General features: G+C 46.3%; 1 protein-coding gene across 1 annotated transcript; it reads left to right on the top strand.

Annotated features, from left to right (window-relative positions):
• Positions 1–15,232: 15,232 nt before the first annotated feature.
• LOC117834342 (uncharacterized) lies at positions 15,233–15,793 on the top strand. Its single transcript, XM_034713942.1, has one exon. The coding sequence runs from the start codon at positions 15,233–15,235 to the stop codon at positions 15,791–15,793; it is 561 nt and encodes a 186-aa protein (XP_034569833.1).
• Positions 15,794–20,378: the final 4,585 nt, after the last annotated feature.

Raw genomic sequence — 20,378 nt, 5'->3', positions numbered from 1 at the left:
TTTTTTTGACAGTAGGTAGTTCCAGTTGTTGACAGCTAGAAAATCCTTAGGTGATCGCCAAGAGTTTTTGTGAGGGTGACACTAGGTTGATATGTTATTGTTGACGCAAAATCCTGGTGGTGGTGGACCCTGCATCAGCACATGAGGACCTGGGAGATCTGCTTAACTCCAGTGTAGAATCCAAATCGGCGCGCGTGGTGTGCGCGGGCGTGCCAATCAGTTTGACCATTCAACTGATAAGGAGATGATAGTCGTTGTGAAGTCCGAGGCAACCGGCCAATCAGGCCAATATAATTGTGGCACAGTACTGATAATGGTGCAACAAAATAAATCATGACAAATATATTAGCTGTGAAGCCGATTCCAGTACCTTGATGAATGTGAGTGATTCATCGGCCATCCAGCCGATTTAATATAATTTACAATAACCATCAGCCAGATGGCTGATAAAAAAATAGGATGCTGTTGAGCTGGTGCTCCACCATAGCTAGAGCCACAAGCTTATGAGATCTAAACTAAACTCTCCACCAATATCTCTAGGTGAAAGGACAGCGATGCGCCCGGTAGTTGCAGTCTAGAAATATTTAGCAGGATGTTAATCTGAACCCCGCCAGCCGATGAATCCAATCATAACGAAACTTAATCCCAACAGCACTCGAAGGGGTAACCAAGATTAAGATGCAACAGGCTATTAAAAATAGATCTATCGTCTATTCCGATAGAATTAATAACAATTAATATGTCGTAAACGGCAAGACGATAGAACAGATAAATATCAGCCGGTGCAAGCTTAATCAAGGCGGGATAACTAGTGAATACCGTAGCTCGAGACAGAAGCGATGCGCCGTAAGTCAAAGAACCAAGATACTCGATAACTGGTAGATGAAACTAGATGAAACCACAACGATGCGCCCGGTGGTTAAAGCCTAGAACACCTGGTGACGGAACTTGCAGCTCGCCGGAGATCGAGGTTGATGCAGCCCAGCTTGCTAGAAGAAACTCGTCGAGAATCTACATTACTCCTACTCCTAGGGCAATGGCGTGAAGCCCAAAGGTAAAGGTAAATATGTTGTATTATTGATCGTGTGATGATTCTTGACAATGGCCACGTCCCTTTATATTTATAGGGCGGACGTTACATAATTGGCATCTAACCACGCACAAGGCAAGTCATGTACACAATCTTTTCTAATAAAAAACTCTATCTCTAACTAACCCAACTCTATCTCTAAAATATTTTATTCTATGAAACAACCTCCCGTACATGCACAGATCGGCCGCATGCATAATTATTCTAGAAGCCTCCCACGCATGGCATGTAAAGTGCACTAGAATCCATGTTGTATATTCTAATCATTTTTATCCATACGTGCTGGCCTTTCTTTTATATCATCCTTGCCTCTTCTTGCCGATCAATCCAATAAAGCCGATTTTGACTCTGTGCCCATGTGCACGCATGTTAGCTTCTTATTGCTGTATGTGACTCCAATTATCTTGTACTCCGAATTTATAGGATTGGTCAAAATCCGGTGTCAACACATGCCCCCCAGTTTTGGAGTATGAATGTTTCATGTTCCGAAACTAATTATAGAAGTCTGATACTTGTCTTCAGAGCTAATGACGTCTGATTGCAATATCTAAAGCCACGTCGACTCCTCTTGAAATATAAAGAACTCAATCGGCTTGATACCTTGATCCCATTGTGAGCCAATGAATTCGTTGGCAGTGGAAACAAAAGATCAAGTATGTTGACACCAAAACTTGGTGCAGTAACCAGCAAGCTTTTGTTGTCAACACATAGGTGTCCTCACGTATGGACAAAAGATCCCATTCTTGACACCAAAAATGTGTTGACGCAAAATCCTGGCGGTGGTGGACCCTGCATCAGCACATGAGGACCTGGGAGATCTGCTTAACTCCAGTGCAGAATCCAAATCGGCGCGCATGCTGTGCGCGGGCGTGCCAGTCAGTTTGACCATTCAACTGACAAGGAGATGATAGTCGTTGTGAAGTCCGAGGCAACCGGCCAATCAGGCCAATATAATCGTGGCACAGTACTGATAATGGTGCAACAAAATAAATCATAACAAATATATTAGCTGTGAAGCTGATTCCAGTACCTTGATGAATGTGAGTGATTCATCGGCCATCCAGCCGATTTAATATAATTTACAATAACCATCAGCCAGACGGCTGATAAAAAATAGGATGCTGTTGAGCTGGTGCTCCACCATAGCTAGAGCCACAAGCTTATGAGATCTAAACTAAACTCTCCACCAATATCTCTAGGTGAAACCACAACAATGCGCCCGGTAGTTGCGGTCTAGAAATATTTAGCAGGATGTTAATCTGAACCCCGCCAGCCGATGAATCCAATCATAACGAAACTTAATCCCAACAGCACTCGAAGGGGTAACCAAGATTAAGATGCAACAGGCTATTAAAAATAGATCTATCGTCTATTCCGATAGAATTAATAACAATTAATATGTCGTAAACGGCAAGACCATAGAACAGATAAATATCAGCCGATACAAGCTTAATCAAGGCGGGATAACTGGTGAATACCGTAGCTCGAGACAGAAGCGATGCGCCGTAAGTCAAAGATCCAAGATACTCGATAACTGGTAGATGAAACTAGATGAAACCACAGCGATGCGCCCGGTGGTTAAAGCCTAGAACACCTGGTGACGGAACTTGCAGCTCGCCGGAGATCGATGTCGATGCAGCCCAGCTTGCTAGAAGGAACTCGTCGAGAATCTACATTACTCCTACTCCTAGGGCAATGGCGTGAAGCCCAAAGGTAAAGGTAAATATGTTGTATTATTGATCGTGTGATGATTCTTGACAATGGCCACGTCCCTTTATATTTATAGGGCGGACGTTACATAATTGGCATCTAACCACGCACAAGGCAAGTCATGTACACAATCTTTTCTAATAAAAAACTCTATCTCTAACTAACCCAACTCTATCTCTAAAATATTTTATTCTATGAAACAACCTCCCGTACATGCACAGATCGGCCGCATGCATAATTATTCTAGAAGCCTCCCACGCATGGCATGTAAAGTGCACTAGAATCCATGTTGTATATTCTAATCATTTTTATCCATACGTGCTGGCCTTTCTTTTATATCATCCTTGCCTCTTCTTGCCGATCAATCCAATGAAGCCGATTTTGACTCTGTGCCCATGTGCACGCATGCTAGCTTCTTATTGCTGTATGTGACTCCAATTATCTTGTACTCCGAATTTATAGGATTGGTCAAAATCCGGTGTCAACACATGCCCCCCAGTTTTGGAGTATGAATGTTTCATGTTCCGAAACTAATTATAGAAGTCTGATACTTGTCTTCAGAGCTAATGACGTCTGATTGCAATATCTAAAGCCACGTCGACTCCTCTTGAAATATAAAGAACCCAATCGGCTTGATACCTTGATCCCATTGTGAGCCAATGAATTCGTTGGCAGTGGAAACAAAAGATCAAGTATGTTGACACCAAAACTTGGTGCAGTAACCAGCAAGCTTTTGTTGTCAACACATAGGTGTCCTCACGTATGGACAAAAGATCCCATTCTTGACACCAAAAATGTGTTGACGCAAAATCCTGGCGGTGGTGGACCCTGCATCAGCACATGAGGACCTGGGAGATCTGCTTAACTCCAGTGCAGAATCCAAATCGGCGCGCATGCTGTGCGCGGGCGTGCCAGTCAGTTTGACCATTCAACTGACAAGGAGATGATAGTCGTTGTGAAGTCCGAGGCAACCGGCCAATCAGGCCAATATAATCGTGGCACAGTACTGATAATGGTGCAACAAAATAAATCATAACAAATATATTAGCTGTGAAGCTGATTCCAGTACCTTGATGAATGTGAGTGATTCATCGGCCATCCAGCCGATTTAATATAATTTACAATAACCATCAGCCAGACGGCTGATAAAAAATAGGATGCTGTTGAGCTGGTGCTCCACCATAGCTAGAGCCACAAGCTTATGAGATCTAAACTAAACTCTCCACCAATATCTCTAGGTGAAACCACAGCAATGCGCCCGGTAGTTGCGGTCTAGAAATATTTAGCAGGATGTTAATCTGAACCCCGCCAGCCGATGAATCCAATCATAACGAAACTTAATCCCAATAGCACTCGAAGGGGTAACCAAGATTAAGATGCAACAGGCTATTAAAAATAGACCTATCGTCTATTCCGATAGAATTAATAACAATTAATATGTCGTAAACGACAAGACGATAGAACAGATAAATATCAGCCGATACAAGCTTAATCAAGGCGGGATAACTGGTGAATACCGTAGCTCGAGACAGAAGCGATGCGCCGTAAGTCAAAGATCCAAGATACTCGATAACTGGTAGATGAAACTAGACGAAACCACAGCGATGCGCCCGGTGGTTAAAGCCTAGAACACCTGGTGACGGAACTTGCAGCTCGCCAGAGATCGAGGTCGATGCAGCCTAGCTTGCTAGAAGGAACTCATCGAGAAACTACATTACTCCTACTCCTAGGGCAATCGCGTGGAGCCGAAAGGTAAAGGTAAATATGTTTGTTTATTGATCCTGTGATGATTCTTTACAATGGCCACGTCCGTTTATATTTATAGGGTGGACGTTACATAATTGGCATCTAACCACGCACAAGGCAAGTCACGTACACAATCTTTTCTAATAAAAAACTCTATCTCTAACTAACCCAACTCTGTCTCTAAAATATTTTATTCTATGAAACAACCTCCCGTACATGCACAGATCGGCCGCATGCATAATTATTCTAGAAGCCTCCCACGCATGGCATGTAAAGTGCACTAGAATCCATGTTGTATATTCTAATCATTTTTATCCATACGTGCTGGGCTTTCTTTTATATCATCCTTGCCTCTTCTTGCCGATCAATCCAATGAAGCCGATTTTGACTCTGTGCCCATGTGCACGCATGCTAGCTTCTTATTGCTGTACGTGACTCCAATTATCTTGTACTCCGAATTTATAGGATTGGTCAAAATCCGGTGTCAACAGTTATCCATACAAAGGTTCTATACAAAAGTTGTTCCAAATTCCAATTTGTAGATTTTTACATGATGCATGCATGTCCTATGCGTCCTCACAAATTCAAAGAATTTCCAATAGCTTGGACTTACGGGGTTAGTAAAGGTGGCATGGCATAAATTACGGCTCTCCCTATAATATCTAGCCGAATTTCTCACCGTTCTTTAACTTAACGTAATCGTGGTTAGTGTACCTGCAAAAAACAATCCAAGTACAAATTGGGCATTTCGTGCCAGCCCTCACGAAAGTGTCCCATTTCATTACCGTTCACTATAGAAACGGCCATCCGCACGATTTCTGTTGTACAGACAACGTTCATACACCGATATAGCGTATTCACCTTTTATGTGCCACCATCATATTTTCATATGATGCCGTGGGTATGTTACAGCAATCGCCGTACCCTTGCACCAACCATTTTTTTTGTACTGCCACCATATTTTCATACGGTGCCGTGGGTACATTATAACAATCACCGTACCCCTGCGCCAACCATTGTGCAAGAAAGTAAGTTTTGACTGAAAGTAATGTGCTGGAAGTCAGTATTATATAACCAATAAGTTAGTTAGCCACCTGATCAACCCCTAATCCCCTAGCACTTCACCGACTATATTTCATCCTTAACGAACCAACGGTTTTTCAAACGCGATTTTTCTTGGTAAGTTTTATCGAAATAAGTGTTTAAGACTTGTTGCTTTCTCTGGTGTATGCTTTTTGCTCTGATACCAACTATGGCAGACCACCCAAATTAACCCGGCTAAAGTGTGCTAAACATTGCCTGAAATGCGAACTGACACTTTAATCGGATCAAGATGGTAGTCTATCGAGTTTCACCCGATACAACCACGTATTTACGATCGAAACAAGTATACCATACTCGTACGAAGACGAGCCCAGAGATTACAACAATCCAAGTGAAATACTGCAGAGGTCCCAAATTATTTATTACAACAAAGTTCAAAACATAAAGTAGTCCAAAGTTCAAATGCAGCCAAAAATAACGATGAATCTAACGTCGATACATGATACCATGGTGAAGCCATCCATGATATCACTCACTACGATCCTCACCCACCGACGATGGGTCCCACTCAACTGTCCATCCCGTAGGGAGCTGGTACGGCCAAGTAACACTAGCAACCACATCATCAACATCTTTACCTGAAAAATAGCTACAAGCAAGGCTGAGTATACTAATACTCCGCAAGACTTACCCGTCAAGTGGTATCTAATCCACCAACTCCTAGACATGCAAGGCTTTTTGGCTGAGTGATTTGTTTCTGTCAAAAGCTTCTAAAGTGCATTCTTGCTTTCAAGTTTTAGCATCAAGTCCTAGTTGATTAACCATTCTAGATAAGCACCTAATCTAAGCAAGCATGGTAGCACAAGCAATTTAATCAAGCATCAATATTAAGCATCATCCTTGTTCATCTTCTTACTCAGTGCGGAATAGTGATCAAGTAGTCCCAAACTGTGACAAGCAGATGATTCGAATCAAATTTCTTAACCTTCCAAGGTGGACCTAAACACACGACATATGCATACCACGATGGATTCACATATATCAACGGTTCCCATCAATTCGCAGCGCTTCTCCAGATCCCACTTCCCTTAGATACAAGGCCCCACCGGTCCCCGGAATGACTCCGTGCTGTGGCCGCACTTGTACCCATATGATGCACCCAGGGAACCCGATTCCAGAGAGAGCGGGGAAAGGTCCACGCCGGTTCAATCACGTACTAGGCTTACTGATTCCCCATTCTCTAGGCATGTGTTTAGTACGTTCAAACACTTAACCATGAATGCCGACACGGTTCAACCTTAGGAATTTTCCTCTATACAGACAGGCATCCACAATTTTAGGAACATAGTACCAAGCTCCACCCGTCAATCTTATGATTCCAACATAAGTAAACAGGCAACTCCTATAGCTCGCGAGTGACAGGAAATCACTCGACTGTTATCGTGTCCCTATTTAGCATAGCATCTAAATGACTAATCGTGGTAGTAGTCAACCATGGGTACTAGGGAGCATTCAACTAAGGTTTCAATACAACTCCTATGAACTTAATGCACAACATAGCAATAAGATTATTGTATAACTTTAGAAACCAGGGTTATGCTCCGGAGCTTGCCTTCTTGTCCTAGGTTAGCCTTTGGCTCTTCTGTATCCTGGTTCGGGTCTTGAGTCGCCTCGATCAGGTTCAGCTCAGTAGGAGGGTGTCCTTCTTCAAGTGTTAGGGCGAGCTCTTACGTTTCGTCAGTGAGGTTAGGTTCTACACAAGATGCATATGCATAAGATTTCGTTTATAATCTTTCGTGACGTAGGTCTCATTTTGTTAATCATTACAAAAGTATAGGGTGTATTTTTGGCCACATTCACCTACACAAGTTTATAAACCTTTCTTTCCTTTTGGCCACATTCACCTAGATAAGTTTATAGCATTTCTTTTCTTCACAAAACAAGGTTGGTTGGGAAGAAAACATAGCTTTTATTTTGATGGTGATTGTGTACACATAAAATTCTTAGAAACTTATTGTTCAAAAGACAATAGGTGTGGTGTTTTGGTATTGTTTAGCAAACCTTATAAGGATTAATATGCTACTGATGAAGAGCATAAATATTCATTTGTGAGCATACAAATCCTAGTAGCAATTTCCTCTACTAAGTAAATTAGCTTTTAACATGAATAAATGTTCAGGAAGCATCTATTAAGATATGAACACCAAATTGTTACAGGAGCTTTCCCTCTACACAAGAATTCTACTGTAAAAAGTTTAGATGGATTTGACAACCACAAAAATTACTAAAAATTAAACAGTGTTAATTTGCAGATCATGAAGAATGATTTTCAACCAGGGTTCTATCATTAGTTTATTTTCACAAATTTTACAGAATCATTTTCAACACTATCATAGGCTATTGTGAATTTATTAGAAGTTTAGGAGCATGAGAACTATTTACTCCACAATAAGGATATTAAATAACATGTAACCAAAAATACACATTTCACAAGGATAAATATTTTTTCTAGTCAGGCATGAGCTTCCAGAATGTAACAAAATTTATTTTGCATTTTTATCTACTTTCCTCTAATTATCATGTAAATAACAATATTAAGAGAGCCATTAAGCATTTGGATTTGAAACAACATGAGCACCATAGATTCTACTAACACAAGTTGCAAATTTGGAACATACATGTTAAATGGAAGCTAACAAAATTGGTTTCACAATTTTTAGATCATCACATGACTTATAAGGCATTTAACAAGTCTAGAAAAAAAATAAATTATAGCATTAGATATGCAATAGTAACATGCCCATGAACATTTTTGAAATAAACTAGTCATCATCAGAAACTCAACAAAACAAGTTTCATAGTTTTATCATTTTTCTACAATTTTCTAGGCATTTTCCAAGTTTGCAGCCATTTAAATGCATTTTATTCAAATTTAACTTTTCTCTTTTACAGAACCCCCCTTATACTTTTCAAAACCTCACCACGAGGTCCCTGCATATTTGCACTAAAGCCCCTAAAATGAAACTTCAAATCGCAATGTGGTTCCTCGACCGGCCGGCGGCGCAGGCGACGCAATTCCGGCGAGGGGCCGCCGTGGGGGCGTGGAATAAGGGTGGGGAAGTGATGAGGGGCTCACCAGAGACTTGTCCGGTGTAGGGCTTGGGGGCGGATGATGGCATGCGATGGCACTCGACGAGGCAGTGGTGGTGCAGCCACGTCTGTCTCTACTTCGGTGAGGGCGGCGGCGGCGGCGGCGGCGGTGGTGGCCGAGAATGGAGCTAGGAAGGTGGAGTGACGGTTGGGGAAGGCTCTGCGGTGCTCGGGTGGTGACAGGAGTGGTCAGAGGTGGGTGCTCCATAGGTGGCATCAATGGCAGGCGGCGGGGTTTTGGGCAAGCGGCCAGCGAGCATGGGTAGGGGCTTCTATAGCAGGCAAAGGGGAGGAAGGGGGAGTGGGATCCTGAGGCGAAGGTCTGACCTTCGCGCATTGGGCGGCACTGCGGTGGCCTAGTGGTTGTGGTAGTGGGTGGGGGCGTGCAAATGTACGGCAGAGGCACGCGGTGCGCTAGCAGTGGCGTGGCGAGGCACCGGTTGGTCGGCAAGGACCTTGTCGTGCAGAAGGAAGGATAGCGCGCGTGTGCTGAGTGGCCAGCTACGGCGCTTGTGTTGTTGTTCTGTGGCCGGCAGTTGGGCGGCGCGGCGGTGGCAGGCGTCAGGTGCCGCGTGGCACCGGCGAGTTCGCTGCGGCGCGGTAACCGCGCCCAAACCCACATGGCGTTCGCGTGTGCCACGCAAGGGGCTGATCTTCTATGTGCATTTTCTCTCAAAAATTGAACTACATGGTGCAATCTCCAAATGTAAAAGTTCGAGACCAAACTATAGACTCCAACTTCTATAAAAACTGACAGGTAAAAAGCTTGATGGATTTGGAGATAATATCATGGTAACTTTGGTGGAACGCCAGTCAACTGGTTTTTTAATTAAATTTGAATTTTGGCCGCACTTCAACCCAATTTTTGAATACCTTCCACTCAAAATCAGAAAAAGTACTAATTATGAAAGTCATTCAATTTGGAGATATCTACCACTTTTATATTGGCCAAAAATTGAGTTCTTATACAAAATCTATTTTTATTTTCTGCCCAAATGAGCACCATTAAAGGGGTTCAACACTTACCAATTTGGAGTTAGTTTTAATTTGTTTCTTAATCACTTTGATGATTCTATGATTTAGTCTCTTCATCACAAGGGATGTCACAAGGTTGGCACACATTACCTTTCATAAGGCCATCATGCACTATCTTCTCGATGTTCTGTTGAGACTGCTTGTTCTCGAGATCTCCCTTTGCCTTCTTGAGCTTAGCCTCCAGGCGCGCTGCCTTTAGATGATATTGCTCAGCATGGTGGATCACGTCCACCCTCTTGTGAGTACGCTTAACAAGACCCTGTTCACTACCTAACAATCAGAGCTCTGCATAGAAACTTCTTTCAGATATAAAATCTCCGGGTTCGTCGGCAAACTTATGATTAACAACTAAGAAACTTCGGAGGATGCTTGCTACAGCTTGGCCAGATCTTCCCTATCCTACGCTGCATCCGCAGCAAGGTAAGCCCCGAAGATGTTGAAGATATCAGGATCATTTCCTCCATCCAACATGGGCAAATCAGGCAGTGGATCATCTCGGGGCGGCTCATCCTGTTAAAGATCGGCTCTGGTGTCCTCCTCAGCCTCCTCTTCGACCATGATGTCCTCCTCCACCTCCTCCATGACCTCGGGGTTAGCCATGCTATCATTGGTAGCCTTAGCACTGACTTCAACTTGTTGTGGCGTAGGACTTGATGCAAATTCTTCATTCTGACCACCCTCGCCAGTCACGACCTCTTTGGCCGACGGTTGCTCGACGGTGTGACCGCTGGTGGCCTCGGTCTGACCCGAGCACCTCGTCAGCTGTGCGCTGCCATCCTCAGACCATACACCAGTTCTGCATCGTCATCACAAACAAGCAATCCAAGCAAGATCAGATTGCAATCATAAACATAGAGAGTGCAAGGATGGCAGCAGTTATAGGGTGCTCTTTTTCATCAAGCGTAACTTTGGGTGCAACTGCGGAGGCGGCACGAATGTATCTTTGCTCGAGCCGCCATGCATCTTAACTTTCAACACCTCCTTGAGGCGTGCCATGTAAGCCGTGGTGGTCTTCTCGAGCTTCGGCTTGTTGTCCTTCGCAACCGGGCTTGGCATGTCGGACTCCATCTCGCTGACCGACCTAGTACTTGGCATGGTTTTCTCCTTCTTCCTGCCAGCCAGCTTCTTCTTCTTTCCACTCGGTAGAAGCCCCTTGGAAAGGGGCTGCTTGCACATGACCTGCCGAGTCTGCCATCTGGCGCCCTGATCCTCACCACCCTCATCGGTCATACTAACGACGGACCCAAAAGAGGACTCGGAATCATACTCAAGGCTTGTCGGCGGCGCGACTAGCATATTAGCCGGATAGATCTTGGGCAACGCTACTTGAGCCCCGCAAGGCAACGACAGAGGGCAAAAATAAACAAATGCGTCATCCTAAGTCAAGTCATTGCTCCAAGTCAGAAAGATTGAAAACAAGTAACATACTATGGCAGAACCAGCCAAATTAACCCAGCTAAAGTGTACTCAACTTCGCCTCATATGAGAGCAGATACTTTAATCATGTTAAAAAGGGTAGTCTGTCGAGTTTCACCCGATAAACCACTTGTCTCTAATCAAAACAAACCATACTCACACGAACGCGAGTCTAGAGATTACAACAATCCAGATAGATTAATACAGGTGCCAACTTCAATTATTACAACCCAAGAGTTCAAAAAGCATAAAGGTAGAGTTTTCAGAGTTCAAGCAGCGGAAATTAAACCAGAGTCTAGCATCGATACAGCAATGCCATGGTGAAGCCTGCCATGACATCAATTACCTTAAAAATAAGCCGCAAGCAAGGCTGAGTATACTAATACTCAGACTTACCCGACAGGTGGTATCGACTCCACCAACTCCTAGACATGCAAGGCTTTTTGGCTGAAGGGTTTGTTTTGCCAAAAGCATCTAAGTAAGTCCTTACTTTCAAGTTTTAGCATTAGGTTCTTGTTGCTTAAGCATTCCAAGTAAGCACTTATCCTAAGCAAGCATGGTGATCAAACAATTTAGATCAAACACTAGTATTAAATAATCAGCCTTTGTTCCACTTCTTACTCTATGCAGCACAATGATCAAGCAGTCTGAAACTATGAGAGGAAGATGATTTGAATCAAGTTTCTTAACCTTTCAAGGTGAACCTAAACCCACAACAGAGCTGTACCACAACGGGTCCACACGTGTCAGCCATCCCCATCAATCCCCAATCACGTGGCTAGGGCCCACTTCCTTGGATACAATGCCCCACGGTCCCGGACGATGTTGTACCATGACTGCACTTGTACCCACATAATGCATCAGGGGAACCAGGTTCCGGAGAGAGTGAGAAGGTATGCCCATATCCTGGTTCAATTAGGTACTAGGCTTTCCCATCCCATATTAGGTATGAGTTTAGTACTTTCAAACACTTGACCACGAACACCATCATGGTTTGATCTTAGCACATTTATCACTAGACAGATGGGGCAATTCACCGATTCAGAACCAATTGCCCGGCCCCACCCATCATCCTTATGGTTCTAGCATAAGTAAACAAGCAACTCCTATAATTCACGAGTGACAATAAATCACTCTACTTTTACTAAGTTTCTATTTAGCATTGCATCTAGTCGACCTATCATACTAGTATTCAAGCATAGGTACTTAAGTTCATGCAGCTAGGGTTTCAAGCAACTCCTATGAACTTAAATGCACAAACATAAGTAGCAAAAGTATTGCAGAAGTTTAGAATCTGGGTTATGCTTTGGGGCTTGCCTTCATGTACTAGGTTAGTTTGCAGGTCGTTGGAAGCTTGACTGGGGTCCTGCTCGGCCTCGATCTGGTGCAACTCTGCAGATGGCTCCTCCTCAGCTGCCGGAAGTAGCTCGTATGTCCCGTCAGCAAGATTCGCTTCTACAAGAGATGCACATGCAGCAGTTCAAGGTTTCATGCTTTCACATGCAGGATGCATTTCATGTACTATTGCATAAGTGTAAAATGCTTAATGACCACATTCACCTAGACAAGGGTTAAACTTGATTTCTTCGTAAAGTAAAGTGTGTTGCGATTGAAAACTTGAGATTTGTCTTGATGGTGATTGTGTACACATATAAAGTTTTAACCACTTAAACTTCACAAAAGAAAGGTGGGATCACTCTAGGGTTGCTCAACCTTTATTTGGAAAGTTATCCTGTTTCTAAATTTTTAAAGAACTTAAACTAGCATTTACCATTCTACCCTTCCTATTTAACATTTGTTATTAAACATTTATCTAGCTATTAAACTTCAATAAATATTTCTAGAAGAAATTGATAGGATATGGTTTTGAAATTTTTACAGAAGCTTCATCCTTACACATTGGATCTACTGTAAAAATTTGGGATGCATTTGACTTTTACAAAATTTACTAAAAACCATACAATATTAAATAGTGGAACACGAAGAAATATTTTTAACTAGAGTTTCATCAACAGCCTGGCTCCACAAATTTTACAGAAGGGTTAAACTAACAGAGGCTACTGTAAAACTTCCAGGATTTATTGAGCATAAAAATTATTTATCACATAAAAAGTACATTAAACCACATGTAGTTATTTAAGTAAGGTAAAACACATATCTCATAGAAGCAAGTATTTTTCCTAGTCAGACATGTGCATCAGGAGTCTAACAAAACTGGATTTGTATTTTTAGCATTTTTCTACACTTTCCTACACATTTTCATAGTTTTAGCCATTTTATTCATTTAAAAACAGAAAAGGAAAAAGCATTTCACAAAGGGTTCCCTGGAACTTTTAAACTTTCATAGAACAACCCTGCCATTTTATGGATTAGACCCTAAAACTAAAAGAGGGCTTGCAATGTAGCCCTTGGCTCGACTAGCGGCATCTTCGGCCAAAATCTAGCGAGCAGCAATAGCATGGGGGCGGGGAAAGGGAACGGGCGTGGTTAGTGACTCACCGTGAGTCGATGCGCTAAGAAGCTTGCAGACGGAGGTTTATCGGAGGTGGCTACGGTGGCGGAGGAGCTCTTGCTCCAGTGCCGGCGGTGGTGGAGGAGGCTGGAAGTGGCTCTGGAGGCTCGGGGTGGTGCTCGTGTGGTTCACTGGTGCGCTTAGTGGGCTCCGGGAAGGCTCGGGAAGAGGGGCTCCACGGTGAGGGGTAGGCGGCAGCACTCCGGCGTGCGCGTTATGGCAGGGTAGCGCCGGTGAGGGGCGAAGGGTCGCTTTTATAGGCGCTGGAGGGGGCGAGGAGGGGCTAGGGAATGCCAGGGTCAGCTTGGGTTCACCAGGGGAGCACAGAGGCGGCCAGCGAGTGGCGGAGGAGAGTAGGGGCGCTCGAGGTTCTCCGCGGTGGCGAGGGGGTGTGGCACGTGGCCGGTGATAGGTGGAGGAAGATTGTTCGCATGGAGGATCCTTTGTGTCACGCGCGCGGAGTGGCTGGAGGGTGCATGTGTATGGTCACCTCATCAGAGGCTGTTGGCCAAGCGGCGATGGCCGGTGGCGGGTGGCGACGTGGTGGCGAGCTGCTGCCAGGGTGCGTGGGCACGTGATGGCCACTAGCCAGGGGAGATGCGGCATGGGGAGGGTGAGATTGCACGGGCGTGGGTTGGGCGATGCCGGGGAGACGTCCCATCCCATCGCCAGCAGTGATAGGCCGGTGGCGCTGCACGAATGGCGTGGCACGACATGGCAATCTAGAACGCACCGTGCGCGATCACCAGATTCGTGGCGCACATGGGTGCATGCGTGGCATGCGGGGTCAAGCGCATCTTGTCATAGGCAACTCCAAGGTCATCATCAAGCAAGTCAACAAGAATTGGGACTACACCAAGGAGACCATGGATGCTTACTGCGCAGAAATCTACAAACTCGAGGCCCACTTTGATCGTCTCGAGTTCCACCATGTCTCTAGGGAACAAAACATCATCGCCGAATTCCTGTCCAAGCTTGGCTCCAAGCGTGTGTAGGTCCCTATCAGCATTTTCGTGCAAGATCTCCGGCAATCTTACATCAAGATTCTAGACCCGGACCAGGTCAATGACAATGCTGAGGCTCCGACTGACCTAGCTCCCACTGACATCATGATGATTGAGGTGAAAGAAGACTAGCGCGCTCCATTCATAGCCTTTATCACCGACCAGCTGGTGCCGGAGGACAAGATAGAACACTAAAAACTAGCTCGGCGTAGTGGAAACTACGTCATCATCGGAAAGGAACACTACAAAAAGGCCGCATCCACAGGCATCTTGATGAAGTGCATTTTGCGCAATGAGGGCATCGATGTCCTTCACGAGATCCACTCAGGCACATGTGGGAACCACGCCGCCTCAGACACTTTGGTCGGCAAAGCATTTTTCTCTTGCTTCTATTGGCCAAGATCAGTAGCCGATGCAACGGAGCTCATCCAACGGTGTCAGTTCTTCTCCATGCAGCAACACCTACCAGCACAAGCCCTGCACACCATCCCACCATCCTGGCCCTTTGCATGTTGGGGGGTGGATATGGTTGGACCCGTCAAGACTGCTCCGGGCGGCTACACCCATATCTTCATGGCAGTTGACAAATTCACCAAGTGGATTGAGGTCAAGGTTGTCACTAGCATTGATACGGCTAAAGCCGCTCAGTTCATGAAGGAAATCACACACTGCTTTGGAGTGCCAAATAGGATCATCACCAACCTTGGCATGGAGTTTACAGGCTCCGAGTTTTGGGACTTTTGCCAGGACAACCTCATTGATGTGTACTACTCCTCAGTAGCACACCTGTGCTGCAAGGGCCAGGTCGAACGTGCGAATGCGATGGTCCTCCAGTTGCTTAAGTCTTGCATCTTTGACAACGCAGCCAAATATGCCACCAAGTGGCTACGCGAGCTACCCCATGTTATCTGGGGTCTTCGGACTCAGAAAAGTAGGGCTACCGGCTACACCCCTTTCTCAATGGTGTACGGCTCGGAGGCCATCCTACCATCCGATAGCCTCGAGGAGCATCTAGTGGCAGCTCTTATCCAGCGTGCACACCACGAGCAGCAGATACGACACTACCATGATCGAAATGTCAGATAACGCTTCTTCAATGTTGGCGATTTGGTGCTTCGCCGGATCCAGTCCACCAAGGACATGCACAAACTCGCCACCCCTTGGGAGGGCCCCTTCATCGTTAAGGAAGTCATCCAGCTAGGCACCTATCATCTCCAATGGGTGGACGGCTCAGTTGTCCTGAACCCATGGAACATTCAGCACATACGGTGCTTCTCCCGTTTGGATTCAAAATCTATGTACTCTATTTTTCTCTTCTTTTTATTGAATGAATAAAACCTCCGAGGTTCTTTGCGTACCTAGTGCCTTATTGTTCTTTTGCCCGAGCTGTTCCCGATGCTCGGGGACTGTCCGACCTATTTGACAGACCACTCGCTCTCAAGCTCGAGGGCTTCCCCGAGGTGCCAATCTTTGGGTCTCGCATCCTTTCTCCTCCCCCTCTCCAGGCAATAGGACTAACTTGTGTGGTCGGCGTTCTAGCTCGTGAAACCTAGACAACCTTGCATTCACCCCTCCTACAAGCTCGAGATCCAGTCTTAGCAGAATGCTCGTCAGGCAAGGCTAGGCGCTTAACGACTACTAGCCTCAACTACACCTTGTCCTATCGTATACACCAAGGGAGGGATGGAGCCTCTTTTCTCTCCGGATACGATTAAGTCAATTACATCACATCATGTAGTTTGATTCCACACAGTTTAATTTTACAGGTCCAGATCATCGACAATGTTTTCTGCTATATCATGATACTGGTTAGCCAGTTCTGGAATACTCTCTGCATCGAAGTCATATGCAATCCCTCCTTCAGCATGCTCCAAGGGGATCCGTGGGAAGTGTGTCTTCAGCATTGCCAAGATGTTCTTGATGCACTCCACCGTGGTGTCCTTCAGCAGCTCCTTTAGCCGACTAGGCATGGCTTTAAGCCGATCAAGTAGTGGCATCAGCGTGGTCGGGTCGGTCCCTGGTTGGACCATGTCTATCACATAGCCGGCTGCCTTACGAAGATCCTCCAGCTCCACCTCGAACCCTACAATCACTAGTTGGTCATGCTGCAAACTATGCATTGTAGCCTCTAAGCAGCGGTTAGTATCTTTGTGCATGCCGTAAGTCAGCTTCTGCGATAGCGTACTCACGGTGAACCACCACGTCATGCTCTTGCTCGAGACGACCATTCAAATCTTCTTATTCTTTGAGGCGTCGCTTGAGCCTTTGCTCCCTCACCTTGGCATCTGCTCATTTGAACAAGCACACATCAGCATCAAGACTCCGAAGACAGAAACGAGTTGATGGGTTGGCATAATGTACCTTTCAAGTGTGCCTCAAGAATCTGCTCCTGCAAGGCATGGTCTAGGTCTTTTTGCCAGAATTGGTCGGCATGCTTTGTGGTGTCCTCTTCGGCCTACTTGAGGTCAGCCTCAAGGCGCTCCGCCTTCAGGCGATACTGCTCGGCATGCTAGATTGCGTCCGCCCTCTTATGAGCATGTTCGGCAAGACCCTTCCTACATTTCAACAATTAGAGCTCTACAAAGAGAATGGATTTCAGATATAAGTTCTCCAAGTTGGTCAGCACACTTACAATAGCAGCTCAGAAATTTCAGATGATAATTGCCACAGCCTGGCATGATCCTTCTTGTCCTGCTCTGTGTCCATAGCAAGGTTGGACCCAGAGAGGGTCAAGCCATCAAGATCTATTCCACCTTGCACGCCAGCGTCAGCATCCCCGGTGGACCTCTCTGGCAGCGGATCATCTCTAGGCACTTCTTCCGGGTGAGGCTCGGCTCTAGCTCCCTCATCAAGAACATGCTCGACCTTGGGGTCGACCACGGCAGCGTCCGCAGCACCAGATTGGGTACAACTTCTCTGGTGCGACAATCTTGTTCCGCCACGACCTCTGGAGGCGGCGACTGTTCAACGGTGTAGCCACTCGCCCCCTTGGTCTAGGCTGAGCAACTGGTCAGCTACGTACCAGACTCATCATCAAGCACGACAGTCCTGCATTCGATGCAAGCAATAATTTAACCAAGACAGCCACCAAAACAACACCAAGATAGGCTCAAAAACAACCACAAGCTAGATAGTATAACCAAATTGCACTTACATGGTGCTCTTCTTCTTCACCCAAAACTTCGTGGCGTCGTCACATCCCCGCTAGACCCTCCGCAAATCTTCACCTTCAACATCTCCTTGACATGCTCCGCGTCGGCCGCCGTCGTCTCAAGGAGCTCAGACTTCTTCTTCCTAGCGGCTGGGCTCAGCGTGTCCGAATCTTCGTCCGCTTCTCCTTTTTGTCAGCCATATTCTTTCTCTTGCCGCTCGGCTTTTGAGTCTGGTAGGCCGGTAGGTTCTTCACAACTTGCCCTGTTCGGCATCCTACTAGGTTGGAGCCCTCAGCCTGGCTGACCTCTTCTAGCATCTCCTCGTCCGACTCGATGGAGGAGTCCGTCTCCCAATCAAGGTCGGCAGATGACTCATGGGACTCGGTCATTGGGCGGACCTTGGGCCGCTACTGCTCGACCCCTCCATAAAGCAGCACAGGGCAAAAGAATTCAAATTCGTTGTCCTAGTCAATCCACAAGAATAGTTAGCAACAACACAACAACACAAAAAGAATGGCAAATCAATGTCGTTAAGATCATACTGGGTTGGTCGGCAGCCTCTCGAGGGAATAAGCCATGGGGCAGCTCTTGTTTCTGATAACGCCACCAAAAAACTTGCTGACCCGATTGGCAATTTCCACCTTGGTCACCTTTCACTGGACCTCTCAGGTCAGGACCAGTGGCCTAGTGTACTCATACGCCAGATGGACCCAGTTCTTGATCGGCTGAGTCAATCTCCGACAAAAATTTATGCTGACAGCTCCGGCTATGAGTTCGCACACCTTCAAGTCGGTGATCTTCGCGAACAACTGCTTCACCTGCACCTGCTCCTCCAAGGTCGGCTAGTTCGACCACTCGGGCATGGTCACGGGCCTATATCCAGTACTCAGCAGGAGCTTGAGCTACTGATTGGCTATTGTGAACCACTCTTTGTGCCAGCCCTTGTTGGATTCCTTCAACTAGAGGTTGAAGTACTCCTGGACATTTTTTGGCCGCAAAAGAAAACCCGCATCCCCCAATCACTCTCAGTTTCTCCTTGGTTGACAAGATTTTCAATTGGTACAAGTACTTCCACAGATCGAAATGCGGGGGGATGCCCAAATAGGCCTCACATAGAGGAATAAAGATAGCAATATGCAAAATTGAGTTTGGATTCAGATGTACCAGCTAAATGTTGTAGTAGAGGAGAAAACCCCAGAAGAAATCCTTGCATGGGATTCTGAATCCGCGCTCGAAGAACGATGTGAAGACTAGTGTCTATGTCTTGTACTCTATGGGGAAATATTGCCCAGTGGTCGGCTTCTAGTCCAGTAAAACCTTGGGCCCGAGGAGGCCCTGGTCGACGAGCGCCTGGATGCACTCCTCCATCATCATGGACATTATCCAGACTAAGGATGGATCTGGAATATGCACTTGCGCCATTTCCTCGGTTTCTACTCCTTGCGATTTGGATCTAATACTTGCAATGATCTTGAAGCGCATATGGCGGCATGGCACCTCGGGTGGCAGCAGTGCAACGGCTCGAGCGGCAGTGGCGAAGTGTGCGCGACCAGAATGGAAATTGTGGTGGCATGGCCTAGGGTTCGCAGGCACGGTAGCGATGTGCTCTATGAACTGTGGTGGCAGCGACGCAACTGTGGCAGATAGAAATGAAAATGGATCTATGCCCCCTTGGGTTTTTGAAGACAACGGCGTAACCTAGCGACGGAATCTGCGGGCTTTCCATTATTACGGCGCACGCTTCGGATGAAATTTGCGGGTTTTCTGTTACCGCTGTGCACGCGTCGAATGGAGTCCGTGGGTTTTCCGTTACGTTTGTCATGATGTGCCTCTGTGGCCCTACCAGTCCTCATCCTTGGGGGCTGGGTGCCTATTTTGGGTCAACGTGCCTCCGTAGCCCTATCAGTCCTCATCCTTGGGGGCTGCGCGCCTATTTCAGGTCGGCATGCCTCCGTGGTCCTGCCAGTCCTCGTCCTTGGGGGTTGGGCGCCTATTTCAGGTCAACGTGCCTCCGTGGCTTTGCCAGTCCTCGTCCTTGGGTGCTGGGTGCCTATTTAAGGTAGGCATGCTTTCATGGCTCCGTCAGTCCTCGTCCTCAGGGGCTGGGCGCTTATTTCAGGTTAGCATGCCTTCGTGGCCCCGCCAGTCCTAGTCTTCGGGGGCTGGGTGCTTATTTCAGGTCGATGTGGCTCCGTGGCCACACCAATCCTCGTCCTCGGGGCCTGGGCACCTATTTCAAGTCTGCTTGCCTCCGTGGCCCCACCAGTCCTCGTTCTCGGGGGCTAGGTACCGATTTCAGGTCGGCGTGCCTCTGCGGCTCCGCCAGTCCTCATCCTTAGGGCTGGGTGCCTACTTCTGGTCAGCGTACCTCCGTGGCTTTGCCTATCCATGTTCAAGCATTTGGACTCGTTTTGGGTTCAATTCTTTCTTCTTCTTTGACCATTGGATCGATTATTCTAATCGCTTCATTGCTCGGGGGCTGCTCCGATGGAGTGGGTCTTGCGATGCCCTCCAAGTCC

Source organism: Setaria viridis, chromosome 8, assembly GCF_005286985.2.
Source record: "Setaria viridis chromosome 8, Setaria_viridis_v4.0, whole genome shotgun sequence".
Classification (NCBI taxonomy): Eukaryota; Viridiplantae; Streptophyta; class Magnoliopsida; order Poales; family Poaceae; genus Setaria; species Setaria viridis.
This window is presented reverse-complemented; position numbering and strand designations above follow the sequence as displayed.

Bases quoted from the DNA above. Each gene is read 5' to 3' on its own strand.
- LOC117834342 (XM_034713942.1), top strand. From the start codon at position 15,233: ATGGTTGGACCCGTCAAGACTGCTCCGGGCGGCTACACCCATATCTTC.